Source organism: Dermochelys coriacea, chromosome 1, assembly GCF_009764565.3.
Source record: "Dermochelys coriacea isolate rDerCor1 chromosome 1, rDerCor1.pri.v4, whole genome shotgun sequence".
NCBI classification, from domain to species: domain Eukaryota; kingdom Metazoa; phylum Chordata; order Testudines; family Dermochelyidae; genus Dermochelys; species Dermochelys coriacea.
Genome location: NC_050068.2, coordinates 261,736,203 through 261,752,503, shown reverse-complemented (window position 1 = coordinate 261,752,503; position 16,301 = coordinate 261,736,203). Strand labels below are relative to the sequence as shown.

The 16,301-nt window shown below is 44.4% G+C and overlaps 1 protein-coding gene across 1 annotated transcript in view; it reads right to left on the bottom strand.

The window, feature by feature from the left end:
- Positions 1–16,301, bottom strand: part of ACO2 (aconitase 2) — a 29,838-nt gene that overhangs the window by 13,155 nt on the left and 382 nt on the right. The window contains 10 exon segments of the mRNA XM_038386758.2: positions 562–653; positions 1,214–1,318; positions 2,651–2,801; positions 3,263–3,421; positions 5,683–5,775; positions 8,016–8,140; positions 8,143–8,245; positions 8,247–8,274; positions 9,622–9,712; positions 9,715–9,763. Of these exon segments, the coding sequence (XP_038242686.1) occupies positions 562–653; positions 1,214–1,318; positions 2,651–2,801; positions 3,263–3,421; positions 5,683–5,775; positions 8,016–8,140; positions 8,143–8,245; positions 8,247–8,274; positions 9,622–9,712; positions 9,715–9,763 (996 nt within the window).

Below are 16,301 nucleotides of genomic sequence, written 5' to 3'. Positions count from 1 at the left end.
CCAGAAAGGAAATGTTTAACACATGGGCCCCCAACTCAATAAAATAAAATGTTGATTTACTGTTGACCTGGAGAGTTTTTAAAATGGAGCTCTCCATTATGGGCACTTCAGTAACAGGAAGAGGTCAAGAAATTGAACAGCTCTCGCCTAAATTCTGGTGAAGAGAATACCTGAGGGCACAAGGAACTGAATTTACTAGGCAGACAGCTCTGGAGATTCAGTCAGGAGACAGGCTTTGGAATTTATTTATTTTTGTTTAAGAAAGAAAACTTTATAGCATCACCAAGACGGACACTTGCTTGAATTGAGTTATCACATGAGCATTTTGCTATCAAGCCTCATCCTTGCTTCATCCACCTCCCCAACTGTTGTCACCCTTGTTTGCTGTGTCATATCAAGCTCTTTGGCGCAGGCACTGTCTCTTTTTATGTCAGCTATGAAGTGCCTATGATTCCGTAGGGCACCATGAAGTATCCCATGTTAGACTCTTCTTTTTTATTCATCCAGGACAAAGTCATGTCTAAATGTTCAAGAAGAACAAGGTAGTGAAATGAGCCTCACCTCACTGAGGTTAATTTCAACCAGCTGGTCATATTCACAGCCAGCATCAGGCACCAAGTGTGCCTTGAATTCATCTGCCAAAGCAGCAATTTCTGAAATAAGAAAGGAAAACTGGAAAATGCAGAGGTCAGGAGAGGCTGTACACCATTTCTCCTAAGGGACACTGCCCACAGGCTATTCCCAATCCCACCATTAACCAGGTACATTACCTGCTGATCTTCCCTCCTGCACCACATAACCCAAGTGACCACCACTCAGTGAACATATTTGATCTAGCCTTCTACAGTGCGCATACCCTTGAACTCTCCTCATACACCTGGGATGGCGTGCCCACAATGCACCCCTTACTGTACCAGTTAGCTGCATTTCCACCCAATCCCCATAGCAAGTAGCATGTGAAATAACAGGTTCTTGACAGCAAGAGTCAACAGGGTAATCTAATGGGGGCCAAAAGCTTCTAACACTCCTGAATTCAGTCTTTCTAGGGGTGCTGATGAGGAGCACAAGAGATTCCCCATTTCCCCCAAGGGTGAGCAAGCGTGCCACCTCTACGGTACTGTCTGCCACAAGCACCACCCCTGTGCAACATGGTAGAGCACCCAAAGCTAGAGGAGATGGGCACCCTGACACCAGCCTTCCCCAAGCCTCTTACCAGCTCGTCCAGTCTTGCTCAAGTATTTCTTCATCCGGTGGTTATATGGGAAAAGGGAGGTGGTGGCACCAATCTCCGCCCCCATGTTACAGATAGTTGCCATTCCTAGAGACGGGCCAGAGGAAAGACCCACAAATTAAGTGACCGAGGATCCAAAGGCATTCAGCTCTTCAAACAAAAGCAAATCTATGGTGGAGACAGCAAGGCTAGGACAAAATGGGGGAAGTGGGCACAGGAAAATAAGTCCACATCAGCTCAGTCTAAGGTCCATTTGATCCAATATTCCATCTTGTTAGTGCCAGATATTTCTGACCTTCTGAATGCACATGACTGTATAAAGCATTTAGTGTGGCGATCAGGGCTGGGGCGTTCTAGAAGGTAAAATGCAGCTGATAGGAAACAACCACTTTATATGGCTGTATCTGCTGAAGCCACCAGACATATTTTGCAGCAGTCTCTTTACTACCTGCACAATACTAGGGCAGGGTTCAAACTCCTCCCCAGCTGTACAGCATTTCTCTAGCCAGAGGAGCCAGTAGTACGCTGATCTTGTCGACTGAAAAATGACAAAGACTGATTTAAATGGAGTAAAAGTTACTCTTTCACTGACTGAGCAAGGAAAGCCAGTATGTTCTTATGCCACTGGGATCAGCCATGAATTTCAAGAGCATAGTGGTGAAGATTTAGGAGCATTTTAAATCTAGGTAAGAGTTTCCATTATGCCAGTGCCATTTTTCACCTCCCCACAGGAAGGCCCAAAGCCTCTGTCTAGGGCTTTAGTCTAGACCAATCACCTTTCATCTCTCCCCCACTCCAGTTATCTTCACCGGCTCTTGTAAGAGGCCTTTCTTCAGCACCAGTGCATACACTAACACTCACTGTCAACCATCAGCTTCCCTCTCCTCCCTCTAGTTACACAGGCCTGATCAGGTGTTCAAACCCAAGCACAGGAAGGTCAATCACCACCTGTATCCTGTCAGAACCATGAAGAAATCTCTCTCTCTCCCTCCTCCAAACATAGGTGAGGCCCCTGCATCTTGCCAACTGTCCTGACTGGCCATTTAACAAGACCTGTTGCAGCCAGCCATTCTATGCTCCTGAATTGCAGGAGTCACAATTGAGTGATCACTCCTACCCTGGCGGGAGCTCTGGGCTTATGCAGCATTCCCTTGCTATGCAGGCTGACAGAACAAGAGATCAAAACTAGAGTCAGTGTCTCCGGGACACCAATGCAGCACATTAGCTATCAGGCCAGTGTCAGGGGTTGGGTTCTTTTAAAGAACTCCCATCATGTTCCTTTCCCACCCTCAGTCCACCAGCAGTCAATCCCCATGATCACCAGAACAGCGAACAGCATCAGTTTGTCCATTACTGTCCAGGGACTACAGCCTCCAGTAACAATCTACATCCCCAATAAATGGGATTGCGTTGCCTCACCGGTGCAGGAGATTGAGTCCACACCAGGCCCATGATACTCGATGATGGCACCTGTGCCACCTTTCACAGTGAGGATGCCGGCCACTTTCAGGATCACATCTTTAGGAGAGCTCCAGCCTGACAGCTCACCAGTCAGTTTTATGCCAATAACCTAAGTAGTACCAACAAAAAGAGAAAGCTTGCTAAAATATGGAGATTTTATCTTCTGCTGGCTAAGCCAATGAGTATCTGCATGGATCCCTTTCCTCCTCACTTCCAAGTGGCATCAGTGCCCAGAATCAGGATGTGGGGTAAGGAAGGAAATCCTGAAGTATCAAAGCCATGCTCCAGGAAGCCTATATTGCCAGAAGGCCTGAATCCTTTTTGCATGGCTAATTAATGGGAAATTCCTGCTGATGCATCCTTTGAGGCACAAAAAAAAGGAACAATGCAGGGAGTGGAGACTCAGAGTTGTGAGTGAAGCATGGTTTAGTTGCTTCTGGACCAGTCTACTTTCTCAAGGCTATAGTGGCTCAAAGCGCCTCATCTATCTGGGAAATTCAAGCTCCCCTTTAACTTCTCATTATTCAGCCCCTCACCCATTCAGAATTAACCCTTCCCCCACTGTCTCACCTTTGGGCATTTGAGCTCCCAGGGGATGCCTGCCATGACATCTACTGCGTCAGCTCCGCCCACTCCTATGCAGATTCCACCCAGGCCTCCTCCATTGGGGGTGTGGGAATCCGTACCGATGAGCAAAACCCCAGGGTACGCGTAGTTCTCCAGGATGATCTGACACAAACGTAAGTGGAGAAACAAAGAACAAGATGAAACTTAGTGAAGAGGAGAGCCAGGAGCAGAAGGAGCCCTGGATCAGATCAATGATTTAATTTGTAGGTCGTGATCCCAGGACGGTCACTAGCTTATTTCAGGTTGCAAGCTCATTGTCATTCCAACTGCATCTCCCACTAAAGCAGATTTGCCCAGTCAGCAACAAGTAGCCCTTCACCAGATGCCAGGAAGGGATCTAAACCAGTCCAGGCAGAGAGAGGAGCAGATATGAAACCAATGATAATACAACATGGGACAGGGTTGTATGGGATCCGCATGAAGTCAGAAAGCTCCACACAGATAGGTGTCAGAGGCAGAATCTGTTTCATAAAAACCCAGCTAACCCACTCAGGTGACCGCAATGACAGAAAACAAAGGTTCACGCATTAACTGAGATCCTCATTCATCAGACCTGGCAAGGCCTCCTCTCCATCAGGTCCAACGAAGGCTGCCCTAGGTGCACCTCAGTCATTGGGGGTAGGGTGGCAAACAGGTCAGGGTTAGAACAAACACCACCTGAACTACCCCTTTTCCTCCCAGGTTATGCTTTCAATGCCTTTGGCACTGGGGTGAGAGGGGCATACTCGCCTTGACCCACCCAAGAAACTCTTGAGCTTTATCAGTGATGAATAAGCCAGAACCCCTGCCCAATGCTACTATGGAAAAAAAAATTATATATAAAGAACAGCACTCAGCACTGACATCCCCTTATGCCTGAAAGCCCCAACCAAAGACAAACCCTACCCCAAGCGATGCTTTTACCCCAAAAGGGAGAAGTGCCAGAAACTCTGTGAAGGCCACTACTGCGTTTACACACAAAATGCTCAGATATTAGTGATGGTAGTAGAAAACACCACTATAGAGAGATGGTCACATGGTAAGCGTTACCACATGATCCAAGAGCAGTGGCAGAAGTGAGTTATTCCCACAGTTTCCTGTGTAGACACTCCCCTTTCTCTTCTGGGCTGGCCCATTATGGACTGAAGGTGACATATCATCTACAAGATGAGTTGCAAACAAAGAGACCTTTAAGGCACATCTTAAGTGCACTTGTCCCCAGACCCTCCAGTCAACTTCTTAGCTTTTACAATTGTATGTTCCTCCCCATCTCTTCCCTGTTTGTGTGGGACATTCACAAAATAAATAGGGGAAGCCACAAAACAAAAGCATGGTCAAATACACAAAACAGACAAACTAAAAGCAACATGGACTTTTCCCCCCAATCTCCTAATTACACCTATGGTAAGTATTACTTATAAAATAGGTTAAAAAGATTGTGAGAAAAATGATTTTTTTTTAAAGTTGATTGTATTCTGTTAAGGTGCTAATGGAACATGAGATTCTAGAAAATGTTTTTTTTGTTTAAAAAAAAAAGGTACTTTCACCCTCAATGGAGTTTACTTTTTGCATTTCACAAGGTCTGCATAGTGACTCTAGACTGGTTATTGCTTTGCTACTCTCAGGCAGTAAGACAGTGCTACTGTTTTTGGGCATCTTCTCCCCCATTCCAACCCGTTTTCATTAAAAAAAAAAAAAAAAATCATAAAAATGTCTGGTTTTAGATTTTAAAAGACACTCTCCTCCCCATAAAGGCAACTTACACTGGGCCTAAGATACTTCACAGCATCACTTTAGTGCCCCAGCCAAACCAAATTAAGCTAGCCAATTAACCATTCAGATAAAAGGAGTGAAACTCTGCCCCTTCCCACTACAGTAAGTGCCAACAATAGGCCATCAAGCATTAGATTACAGTTTGACCAGCGTAACCTTGGAGAAATGTACTGGTCTAGGCCAGAGGTGCAAAGAGGTCACCTTGCAGGACAAACACAGCCAGTGTAGATTAAATATGGAGGGAGGGGAGGAAGGACGGAAGGAAGGAGAGAGAGGACACATGCCTTTCCTTAGAAGGAGGGATTCTTTTAGTACTTGACAGGTTTCAAAGTAGCAGCCATGTTAGTCTGTATCCACAAAGAAAAGGAGTACTTGTGGCACCTTAGAGACTAACAAATTTATTTGAACATAAGCTTTTGTGAGCTAGAGCTCACTTCATCGGATGCATGTCGTGAGCTGTAGCTCACGAAAGCTTATGCTCAAATAAATTTGTTAGTCCCTAAGATGCCACAAGTACTCCATTTCTTTTTAGTACTTGCACTCACGTTCTTGCCCCACCATAAGGTGGTGAGCCATTTGCCATTCAAACACTGCAGTCAGGCACTCTTTACCTGGTGAATGATTCCTGATCCAGGTTTCCAGAACCCTACTCCATACTTGGCACCTGCTGTTGCTAGGAAGTTGTACACCTCCTGGTTAATGTCCTATTCACACAGAGTTAAACAAAGCATTAGTAAGACATTACATTCAGTTTGCCCCCCCCAGAGCCAGAGTTCAGCCACCCACCAGCCCCATGACTTCCTGGACATTTTGTAGGCAGTGGAGGGGAGAATGAAGTTCAGCATCACTGACTTCCAGGAAATCATTTTAAGGCCAGAAGAGACCACAGCCATCACCTAGTCTGATCTCCAGCACAACAGGGCATAGAATTTCACAGTGATCTCAGCACTGAACTCGACAACTTGTGACATCACTAAAGCATCTCAAGACTGAGTCAGAATTACTGTTTAAAGTTATCAAACAAAACCCACATGATTTATAAACCATTCTGCTTCCATTTCATGGACTTCTCTTTTGCTTCCTTGGTTCTTTGCTTTGTTTAGTGCTTTGATAAGCATGTTAGTCCCACTGTACAGATGGGGCAATGGAGTCAGAGAAGCTAAGTGACTAGCCCAAGGCCAGACATAGTTAGTGGTAGAGTGGGAAAGAGAACCCAAGTCTCCTGTTCTACCACCTATACAATGCTGCCTCTCACTGTGACATCACAATCATCTGTAGGATCACAATTATGAAGCCTTCCAGGACAATCACTTATTGTTGCAAGCAGAAGACTGTATGATGTCCAGAGATGTTCTTGGCAAAGCAGCTGGAGAGTAGATATGATAAGGAATGGGATGTGGACGATGACTTGGAGACCCTGTTCTCATGCAAACACTTCAGAATAAGGAGTTGGGGGAAGACTATGTGGAGATAGAGGAATTTTCGCTACACAGAACATTTACTGAAGTTTCCCATGAGGCAGCGAGGGCTCTTTGAGCTTTGTTTGCACTGGGAGTCAGGTCACTTCACTCTGTTTATGCAGCTCTCTTCCCAAACGGAGCATGCTGATGTGCCAGGAGCAGATCCAAGCCACTCTCTGCCCTGCCAGCATTCATTCCATGCCAACTGGCAACATCAAGAGCGAAACCCAGTCAGAGGCAGGCAGGACCTTCACGTGCTTTAATCACTGAGCGGATGGGGAGGGAGGGTGGTACCCAGAGCTGCAGCAGAACTGCTATAAAGAATACAATCACACCACAGAAAACATGTTCGGTGCCCAGAGCAAGGAGCAGCGGGAGGGCAAGGGGTGAAGGGAAGAAAGGGAACAAACAGTCTAGTAAGAAGGCTCCAGATTTGGAACCTCTTGCACAACTCTCAAGCTTCCTGAGTCAACAAAGCTTCGGACAAATACTCCTAATGAGGGGAAATTTGCTCCTGACCTCAGCTTCATGAGTGGCATAATTCAACCTTACTATGATTTCCGGGCGCGTGGGCGGTGGGGAGAGAAGAGGGGGAGGAGAGATTCACTTACTTGGGCCAGTATCTTGGGCTATACAGTAAATTAGATGATTAAGCTACAGCTCATCCGTGTACAGGCTAAATCTAATTCACCAGATTTGATATCAAGTTCTTCCTAGCCCTTCAGGGACATATGAGAAGGGGCCAGCTTTCTCTCAAGCACTGCAATCAGAATGGTCCATTAAAACAAGAGGAGCTTATCCACAATCTATCCTACGCCCTCAGGGTGAAGGAAAGGCATCAGTAGACCTGAGTCTTCCATCTTCTACTGTATGTTTCTATCATTCATGAGGTTGTAGGGGAGGAAAGGAAAGGTCCTGCAGGATTTCCACCCCAGAAAAGCAACAAGGGAGAGCAACCCCTTAGTTCATGTCCTGATCTCTGCTAGTTAACGCTTCTCCCCCACTGCATGACAGACTGCTGTATATGTGGCCAGGCATATTCTGGAGGTTTTCACATCCCCATGCTGTGACACACCAGGTTTTGATCACTGCTGGAAGAAAATTTCTAGTGCTCTAGATGCAGCTATTTTCATGTGTCACCCCTTTAAAATGGCCTCCCTTTTCCCCCTATGCCCAGAATACACCTTTTGCCTTGGTTTTCCAAAGCAGATTGACTAAAACTGTCTTTCTCAACATCATGCTTCACCCTTTAAACAGTTTGTGATGAATTTGTCTAGTTCAGATTGTAAGCTCTGGGGTTTGGACCTGTCACAACTTTGGTTTTGTACTGTACCACGTACATCTATGGTGCATACAGTACATCATCTGGTGTGATTTCTGTTCCTTTGATTGTTCTCCTGAAAATCTGTTCTCTAGAGTGGACCAAGTGTTTCCAAACATAGGAAAAGAATTGTCTATTTCATGGGTCTTGGTGCAATAATGACCTTAGCTCTCCGAAGATCCTTCTCAGACCCTAATTGGGCTTCAATGAGGTGATCACAGTGGATCGTGGAGGGCACCGCCACCCTGGGCAGGCCACTGCTGATGAACTGCAGCATTGCCATCTGAGCGTCGCATCTTGCATGGCTACGCGGTCTGGCCGCAAGCGTAGATAGGTTTTGCCCCGCTCGATATCTTGTTTCAAAGGGTCATCCAGGTGCCCATATACAATCTTCCTCAGACAGGGTCAGGGGACGGTCTAGCCTGTGGGAAGACAAAAGGGAGGAATTTTAACAACATAAGCTCATGTTTTTCAACCCTTCTGCCCCATTTAAATGGGGATCTTAAATGAACAAGGATACTCCTTTACATTTCCACACACATCATCCAGGAGAACCAGACTCCCCAGGCACGTTTTACACTATATACAGAGGGACCCTTCACTCCTTCCACAACATTGAAGTTCAGTTACTTCTGACAGCTGTTTAAAAGCACGCAAACATGAAAAAATGCAGAGGCCCTGGTTCAGTACTGACTCAGAAGGATGAGCACTCTTCAAGAGCCATCAGCACCCCTTCCTGAAGCATACATTTTTCCCCCCCAGAAGTTTCCAAATGCACACATTTGGGTGCAAGTACAAGCAACAGTCATCCTACTTCTGCTTCGCTTATGAGATCATAGTCCACAGTGGTGCCTAAGAAGTGGGTACAGTTGCAGGAAACTTTAAAAAACAAAACAAAAAACCACAAACACAGAACCCACACAAGTCATCAAATCTACATGTGCCAGGCCCCATCATGAGTGAGGATCCCTCAGCGCTAGGAAACAAGTGGGGCTCAGGGCCTTTTCAGTCATTGGATTCCTCACGATAAGGTCTCAACAGAAAAACACTAATTAATGACTATGGGGATGTTTTCTGGATGAACCTACTTGGCTACAACGGACTGATTGAAATAGCCACTCATTTCACAAGGACTCAGAATGGCCGTCACAAGGGCATGACTTTCAACCACTGCCAAGGTTGAGTCTGGAGTAAAACTGGTGACAATTGAGGTCACACTAATCTCTGCGTCAGCAAACTAAGTTCACAATTACGTATGCAAGGTATCCTAGGCCAATTTTACTCTAGATATCTGGACCATGAATACAGAATGATAATGCTGTATTGGAAACAAAGTGCAACAAAGAGAAATAGACACGGTTAAGTGTCTTACTCAGATTAATCACTAACCTCATATCTGGTTCCATGATACAAACAGACTAGGGTGTGATACACCAAGAGTCCCATCTGAACCTGACATTAAAGCACAAGAAATATGAATAATCTCCAATAGCTGGTATGAAAATCCAATGCCTAATACTTTACTTCTTCAGCATCTCCTCCACTGGCAGTGGCCTGACTGTTGTATATAAAAGACATCCCCCCACGTTTTCCTCCACCTCACAGGAGTACACCAGCACATAGAATTTCATTTGTTCTATGTAAACAGCACAGCCAGTTAAAGCTGCTCTTTCCCCACTAGATTCTTCTTGTGCTTCCACAGCCCCTGAAGTCTTCCTTTCCTTCCCTTCATTGTGGGGTGGGTTCTCCAAACAACCTCGGCCCCTTACCTTTTATGGACGCTATTGATGTTTTTCTCAAGCATTTCATAATTTATGTATTCATTAGGCTCAAAGTGGCTCATGGCCACCTTGGCCTCGGGCACAGGACAGGAGCTACATGGTACCGTCGTACACCTTTACTCAGGACTTGCTGAAAAAGGAAGAGACAAAGATTATATTGGTTATCTATCAACCATCTGCAGCAAAGTGATCACCCACAAAAAATGGTAACGTGTTTTCCAGCTCTGATTTCTAGGACCCTAATTCTAAGAGATGAGCAACAAACGGATTAAACAGTTTTAGAAATAAAGACCTAGCATGTCCAATATGTGCCCCCCACCCCCACCAACTCATGGCAGGGTTTGGGCTCTCATCCACGCCCCCCCCGATCAAACCCATTTTGTCACAAGTTATTTTAGTAAAAGTCCGGGACAGGTCGCAGGCTTCGTGATTTTGTTTATTGCCTTGCCCTGTCCATGACTTTTACTAAAATACCATGAAAAAAAACTTAACCTTACTCATGATTAGAGGACCATTGGCTGAGCTTTTCAAAGCTGCATAAGGAATATGGATGTCCAATTTATATTACAATTAATGGAATTGGGCATCCAAAGTTCTTAGGCACCTGTTGGTCAGAACTAGAAATCTGGCAACTTTCCCCAGCACTGGTATCACATAAAGAGGGGACAACAGCAAAGGCTGAAGCTGTAATAAACCCTCATCATTGTAATATCTGAGCATTTAATCTTACTCCTGCATTCCCCTTTATCCTTAACTATTCATTCGTTAGTAGACTTTTTCGGTGAGGAGCAGGGACACCAATCCCACTCCACCCACCTTGGTTTTCTCTTCTCTGTGTGTTCTTCACAAAATAATCTTGACACCAGCCTCTGAAATACTGACTAAAGAATTGTGAGCTAATGAGGCAAGATCATGACAATATTTGGATGCTCTAATCTTATTTATATTGCCTCTCAATATCAGATGTATGAAAAAGGTTCGAGAAATCTAGGAAGATTTGGGATTGACGTTTAAGTCGGTTGGATAGCCAGTTTTGTAATAGCAGCAATACCTAATTTGTCCTTTTATTAAAAAATCTGTACTATTAGTTTTGCCATTTTGTGGGGGAGGGGATCCCAATCAAAGCTTCCTAGGAACTACTGTAATACAAAAAATAAATTGTCTCAGATTGTTAAAGCACATGCCAGTAGGAAACAATATAAAAGGTACAAATGAGAACACTAATTCTAAAGGTGCAGTCACAGAGCTATTCATTAAATGAATCAGCTCCAACTCTTTTTTTGGTAATAATTCACCACATTTGGTGGATGTGTTTAAGATTCAACCACAGACCAAACTCAAGTACTAGAGGTGAAACATTCACTGTACCACTAACTTGGGCCTGGTCTACACTGGGGGGAGGGGGGAAGGAGGCGGGCGCGGAGGAGATGACCTAAGATACGCAACTCAGCTACAAAAATAGCACAGCTGAAGTCAACGTATCTTAGATTGACTTACCTTGCGTCCTTACGGCGTGGGATCAACTGCTGCCACTCCCGTCAACTCCGCTTGCCATGGTGGAGTACAGGAATTGACGGCAGAGTGATTGGGGAATCAATTTATCGCGTCTACACTAGACGTGATAAATCAATCCCCAATAGGATCGATCACTACCCACCGGATCCGGCAGGTAGTGTAGACGTACCCTAAGATCCCTGCTAACTCATTGTTCAAAGTGTACATGCTGATCTTTGATCAGCCAGTGACTTCCTCCAATTCCTTCAGCCCAGTTCAAGCTCACTTTTGTGTTACTTTCTTGTCTGCACCCAAGGTATATCCACCTTATTGTGAAAGCCTCCACTCAATGCTGTAGAGTAAGGATAAACCTCAAGATTCCACCATCATGTCATGGAAGAAATATCACTTTCTAAGCCCAAATTAGTAAAGGCATTTACTATATACTGCAAGAACTCTCACCGTATTCACTGTCTCCTCCCCCGTTCTGGACTTCTGCCCAAGAACTCTTCTCTGAAGTCTTAATTAGTTTAACTCATCTTCATTCTCATGCACTTGTAATGATTAATTTGGTTATGGGACCCTTGCCCTCCGTGGATACCACAAACAAGAACTTGAAAAGGCCCTATGAGTTGGTAACAAGGTCTGAGAGGAAAACAAACAAACAACAAAAAAAACCACCTCCTCCTACCCTCCTGTAACTTATGTCAAGACTCCACTTCAACCATGACAGTAGGTGATGGATCAAGGAGAATTGGGACTAATAGGTACAAGGAAGAATAAGACAAGTTACAGATTGGTGTGGAGATGCGTTGTACAGTAAACTGCACCCGCAAAGCTCTGCTTTGTATTGGTGGAATGGGTCTACATTGGGCGTTTAATACACTTAGCTCACTGTCTACATAAGGATTTTCAACAGTGGAACTACAGGAACAGCCATCATTTTTACACCATGAACTGGTAACAGACCAAAGAACACTTCCTAAGCAGATTATGTCTGAAATTAAAACAACGGTAACGTCTCCACAACAGTCCACTCTTTGTTTGAGTGCAGACTTTGGTACGAACAAAATCTGAAGCAGGGCTCCCCCTGTCCTCAGGTTTTAGGAAAGGGTCAAGACTGTCTCAGTATGAATCCTAAGCGCTGGAAGTAAAGAACCATTTAAGTTTTTGCTTCAGTAGGATCTTACACTAAATTAACGGCGAAGAGTCCTAGGAAAGGTACAAATATTTGGATGCTAACCAAAGCCATCAATACCAGGCAGTAAACCCTTACTTGAAGGCTGCTACAACCTCTTAGACTCACCAGGAGGGAGGAGAGAAATGGAAACATTTCAGAGATGAAAGTATTCCAGCCTGGGGAAGGTGCCAGTAAGACAAGGGAGAACAGGCTTCTAAGCCACTTCCACTTGGACCTTTCTACACTCAGAACACTGTATAGGCATTCCAGCATACTATATCAGCAAAGCAATCCTAGCGTGGATGCAGTTTTACTGACAAGCACAGCTTTGTTGGTATAGTTTATTCCACTTCCATACCTAAGCAAAACAAGCTATACCAAGTAAAATTCGTGTTTTGCCATCACAACTGCATCTGCACTGGGGGCTTTTTGCCATCGGAGCTGGGCTGGTCATGGATTCACAACTCTTCACATTCCTTAATCAACATAACTATACTGGCAAAAGCCCTAGTGTAGACATAACCTTAGGTTTTAGTAAAGACAAGAGACATACCCAAGAAGATAAATGTGAACCATTTCATCTTTTCCACAAATGATGATAACGTGACAGTGCTGATTTAAATTCACTTCTTCTGAAAGTTTCCTCCCTACTACTGTTACAACAATTAGCAATTACAAAACTCAAAAAAGAGATTTAATAAAATGGTGACAGCTCACCTTAGAAGAGGGGGAACTGAGGCACAGGTTAAGTGACTTGCCTGAGTTATGCAATGACACAGTAGGGACTAGTACATACATCCTTATCTTCTGGACTATACGCTTCTAACAAGCAACACCAAGATGAATATTTCTCTAATCTAGCAGTGGTTTTCCTCTGCTATTTGCTTACTTTATACACACTTGTTGTCCAATTCACTATCAGTTTCCTGTTTAGGTGGGTCCTTTCACACAGAGAGGAAAAAAAAAAAAAAAAAAAAAAAAAAAACACACACCTCACCCAGCCTTCATACACTCTTCAGCCTGACATCCTTCACCTCCTGCAAGCCTCAAAGACCCCAACCCGTCAGAAGCTTATGGGTCCTGCTAAAACTTAATGGGCCCCCTCAATAGCCTTTGGAGGCTCATGGCCCACCGCCTCCTCTGATAAGCCTTTGGAAGTTCATATAGGGCCCCACTCCCACCTTCACACTCTGGTAGTACTTTGAGGCTTCTGAGTCCCATCTTGAGGGCTTGTGACCTTCCCTGACCCTTAGCATGTCCTTCAGTGCCCTGACAGCTTCCAACCCCACTCCCTCCTTGAGCTACCTTTGACATTCCAAGGTGCTATCTAGACCAGAGAGGGGCGTGTCAACCACTTGCCCTGCAACCTGGGTACTCACAACACTTTTTCTGCTTTAGCTCCCAACCTGGGCTCTTATAAGCAGCCAAACAGCATGCAGGTCACATCCTGAGCATCTGTGTATAACCACAGTGCTAGTCCAGCTGCTCTGAGCACAGCAGCTTGTCAGCATACACCAGCCACTCTCCTGGTTTCCAGACACCTTGGTTACAACTTGTAGGGTGACCCAATACTCCCAGTCCTGGATTTTCCACCCCAAAAATGTGTATTCTGCACTGTCCAGCCCTCTCCTGGACAGTCCAGATATATTAGGTGTAATTGCCCCTCTAAGGGATCAGCACACAACAGTCTGCTACCTTAAATGGAGTTATCAAAACATTCACAAACACTGGATTAAAGTAAAACAATTTTATTTAACTACAAAGGGATACGTTTTAAGAGAGTAGAAGTAATGAGGCATTTTACTTGGAAATGTTTACAAGATAAAATGCTTTCTAAACTTACACTAGACTTGGTTCAAAGTGAGGTCCCTTACTACATGTTTCCAGAACATAGCTGACCAAATTTTTCAGGCTAGAATCTGCTCCCAAAGTCCAACAGCTGTTTCTTTGTCTTCTTAGGTGAAGAGAGAAATGGACAGGGAAAGAACTTGGGGTGTTTTGCCCCTCACTTGTATAGTTCAGTTACCCTTTGAAATGAATTTTCAGAGAGTGACCCTAGATAAAGTTCTTTCCAGCTAATGCAAGGAGACATGAAGTCTGGGGGGGGGAGGAGAAGTTCATGCTGTAGTTAGCTAAAATGCCAGTCTGTCTGTTCCTGCCCCCTTTGCTTGCCAAAGAATGACCACTTGATAGGTGATGGCCATATCAGCTTTGATGACACTGGTTTAGGGTTGTCAACTTGTCCTTTGTCTTTGAGAAACAGGTTTATCCACTCCCCAGACTTGTCTGGTAACACATTTCAGTCATTATTCAGTTTATATTTATAAACTTTACATATAATGTTGCTACAGACATTTTATCATGATATTATTGACCAGCAAATTACTAGTTTTTAAATGATACTTACAAGGCATATTTTGTACACAAAGATTATTACAATAGCATTTAGGGTATGAATACAGGGGTGCATTTTATCACATACCTTCCCACCCCTCCTCCTGATAAGAATCAAGCAAGCTTTATTTAGTGACCAGGGAAGGTCTCCCTTGAAATCATACACTCAACAGCTTCGGAGGGGGTAACCAATGGTCTCCTAAACCCAAACCCTGGAACTTTAGGAGGCTTCGTTACCGTCCATTACCCAAAATAGTAGGCTGGCTAATACCTGAAGAGTTTAAGAGCTTATCTGCATGGGAAAATTGACTGGGATAAGACCTGGCCCAACACCTAAAACTTAGGCTGACCTACCAGATCACTTAGGCCTGTAAAAAACGGTGCACTCTGTGCGACGTAGTGAGGTAGACCTAGCATCCAAGGAAGATGCAGCTAGGTCTATCAAAGAGTTCTTCCATCAACCCATCTACTGTCTCTAGGAGAGATGAATTAACTACATGGACTGAAAAAAAAAAAACCATTGTCTATGTAGGAAGCATCTACACTTCCTACATTCCTACACTCAAGCACCACACTTGAGAAGTACTATGGGTAAATTTACAGATTAGGAAACCTGAAGCAAAGTAGTAAAAAATGTTAGGGGATGTCACAGATAAAGTCTATGAACAAAGCTGGGAACAGAATTTAGATCTCCTGACTCCCAGTTCCATGCTTTAAAATGAGGAGCATGATTTTCCATGAACATTTTCCTTTTAAAGAGAAAGCTATACCCAGATACATGTCCGCAACTTAATAATGAGAACCTCTAGAGTTCTTCAAGTACAGATTTAGACACAAAAATATGCCTGAAGTACAAGAATCAGACCTGTGCTGAAATTATGTTTGCAAGTCTGTACGAGTTTTAGAGATCATTACAAATAGGGCATCTCTTCTAAAAGAGTGTAAATTTATTCAAGTTCTAGTGGGCTAGAACTTGGATGGGAAGGTGGATCTCTTTCTTCCCTCACTAGTCTCATTGCAGACTCCCTGTAATTACTGTATTTAGACCTAAGCATGCACATACACATTTTCCACTCAAAGTCTTGTATGCTAATACTCCAGTGGCAACTGGGATTTTTTGAGAACTGGTAAACAGAAGTGTCAAGAGGTAGATTCCACTAGAGTTGGTTTTACATATACATCAATAAAAGTTGTATTTATTTCACTATATCTCACAAAGGGGAGAAACGAAGCAACAAAACTTAACCTGAGAAAAAAACATTATGATCACTTTTATGTCTAACAAGTCAATGCAGGTGCACAGTGGCACCCACCCACCAGCTCTTGGCACAGACTGCAGCACAAATAACCTCCTCATGGCATCCCCGAAGCCCAGGCCTGAGTGGAGCCCTAGTTTAGTATGGTGGGGGGAGGGTGAAGTTGCTTTAGTCCACAAGCGGGAAGGAGTTTAAATCTGACACACAGACTGCAGAGCACCCGGCCCCGAGAGGGGAGAACTGAGGCCAGCACAGACATGACCCGGCTCGCTAGCAGCAGGTTTGCGAACTCTGCGGTCTGCCCCCGAAGGGGCTCGGCCCGACTCCTGTCCCCTCCAGCCCCA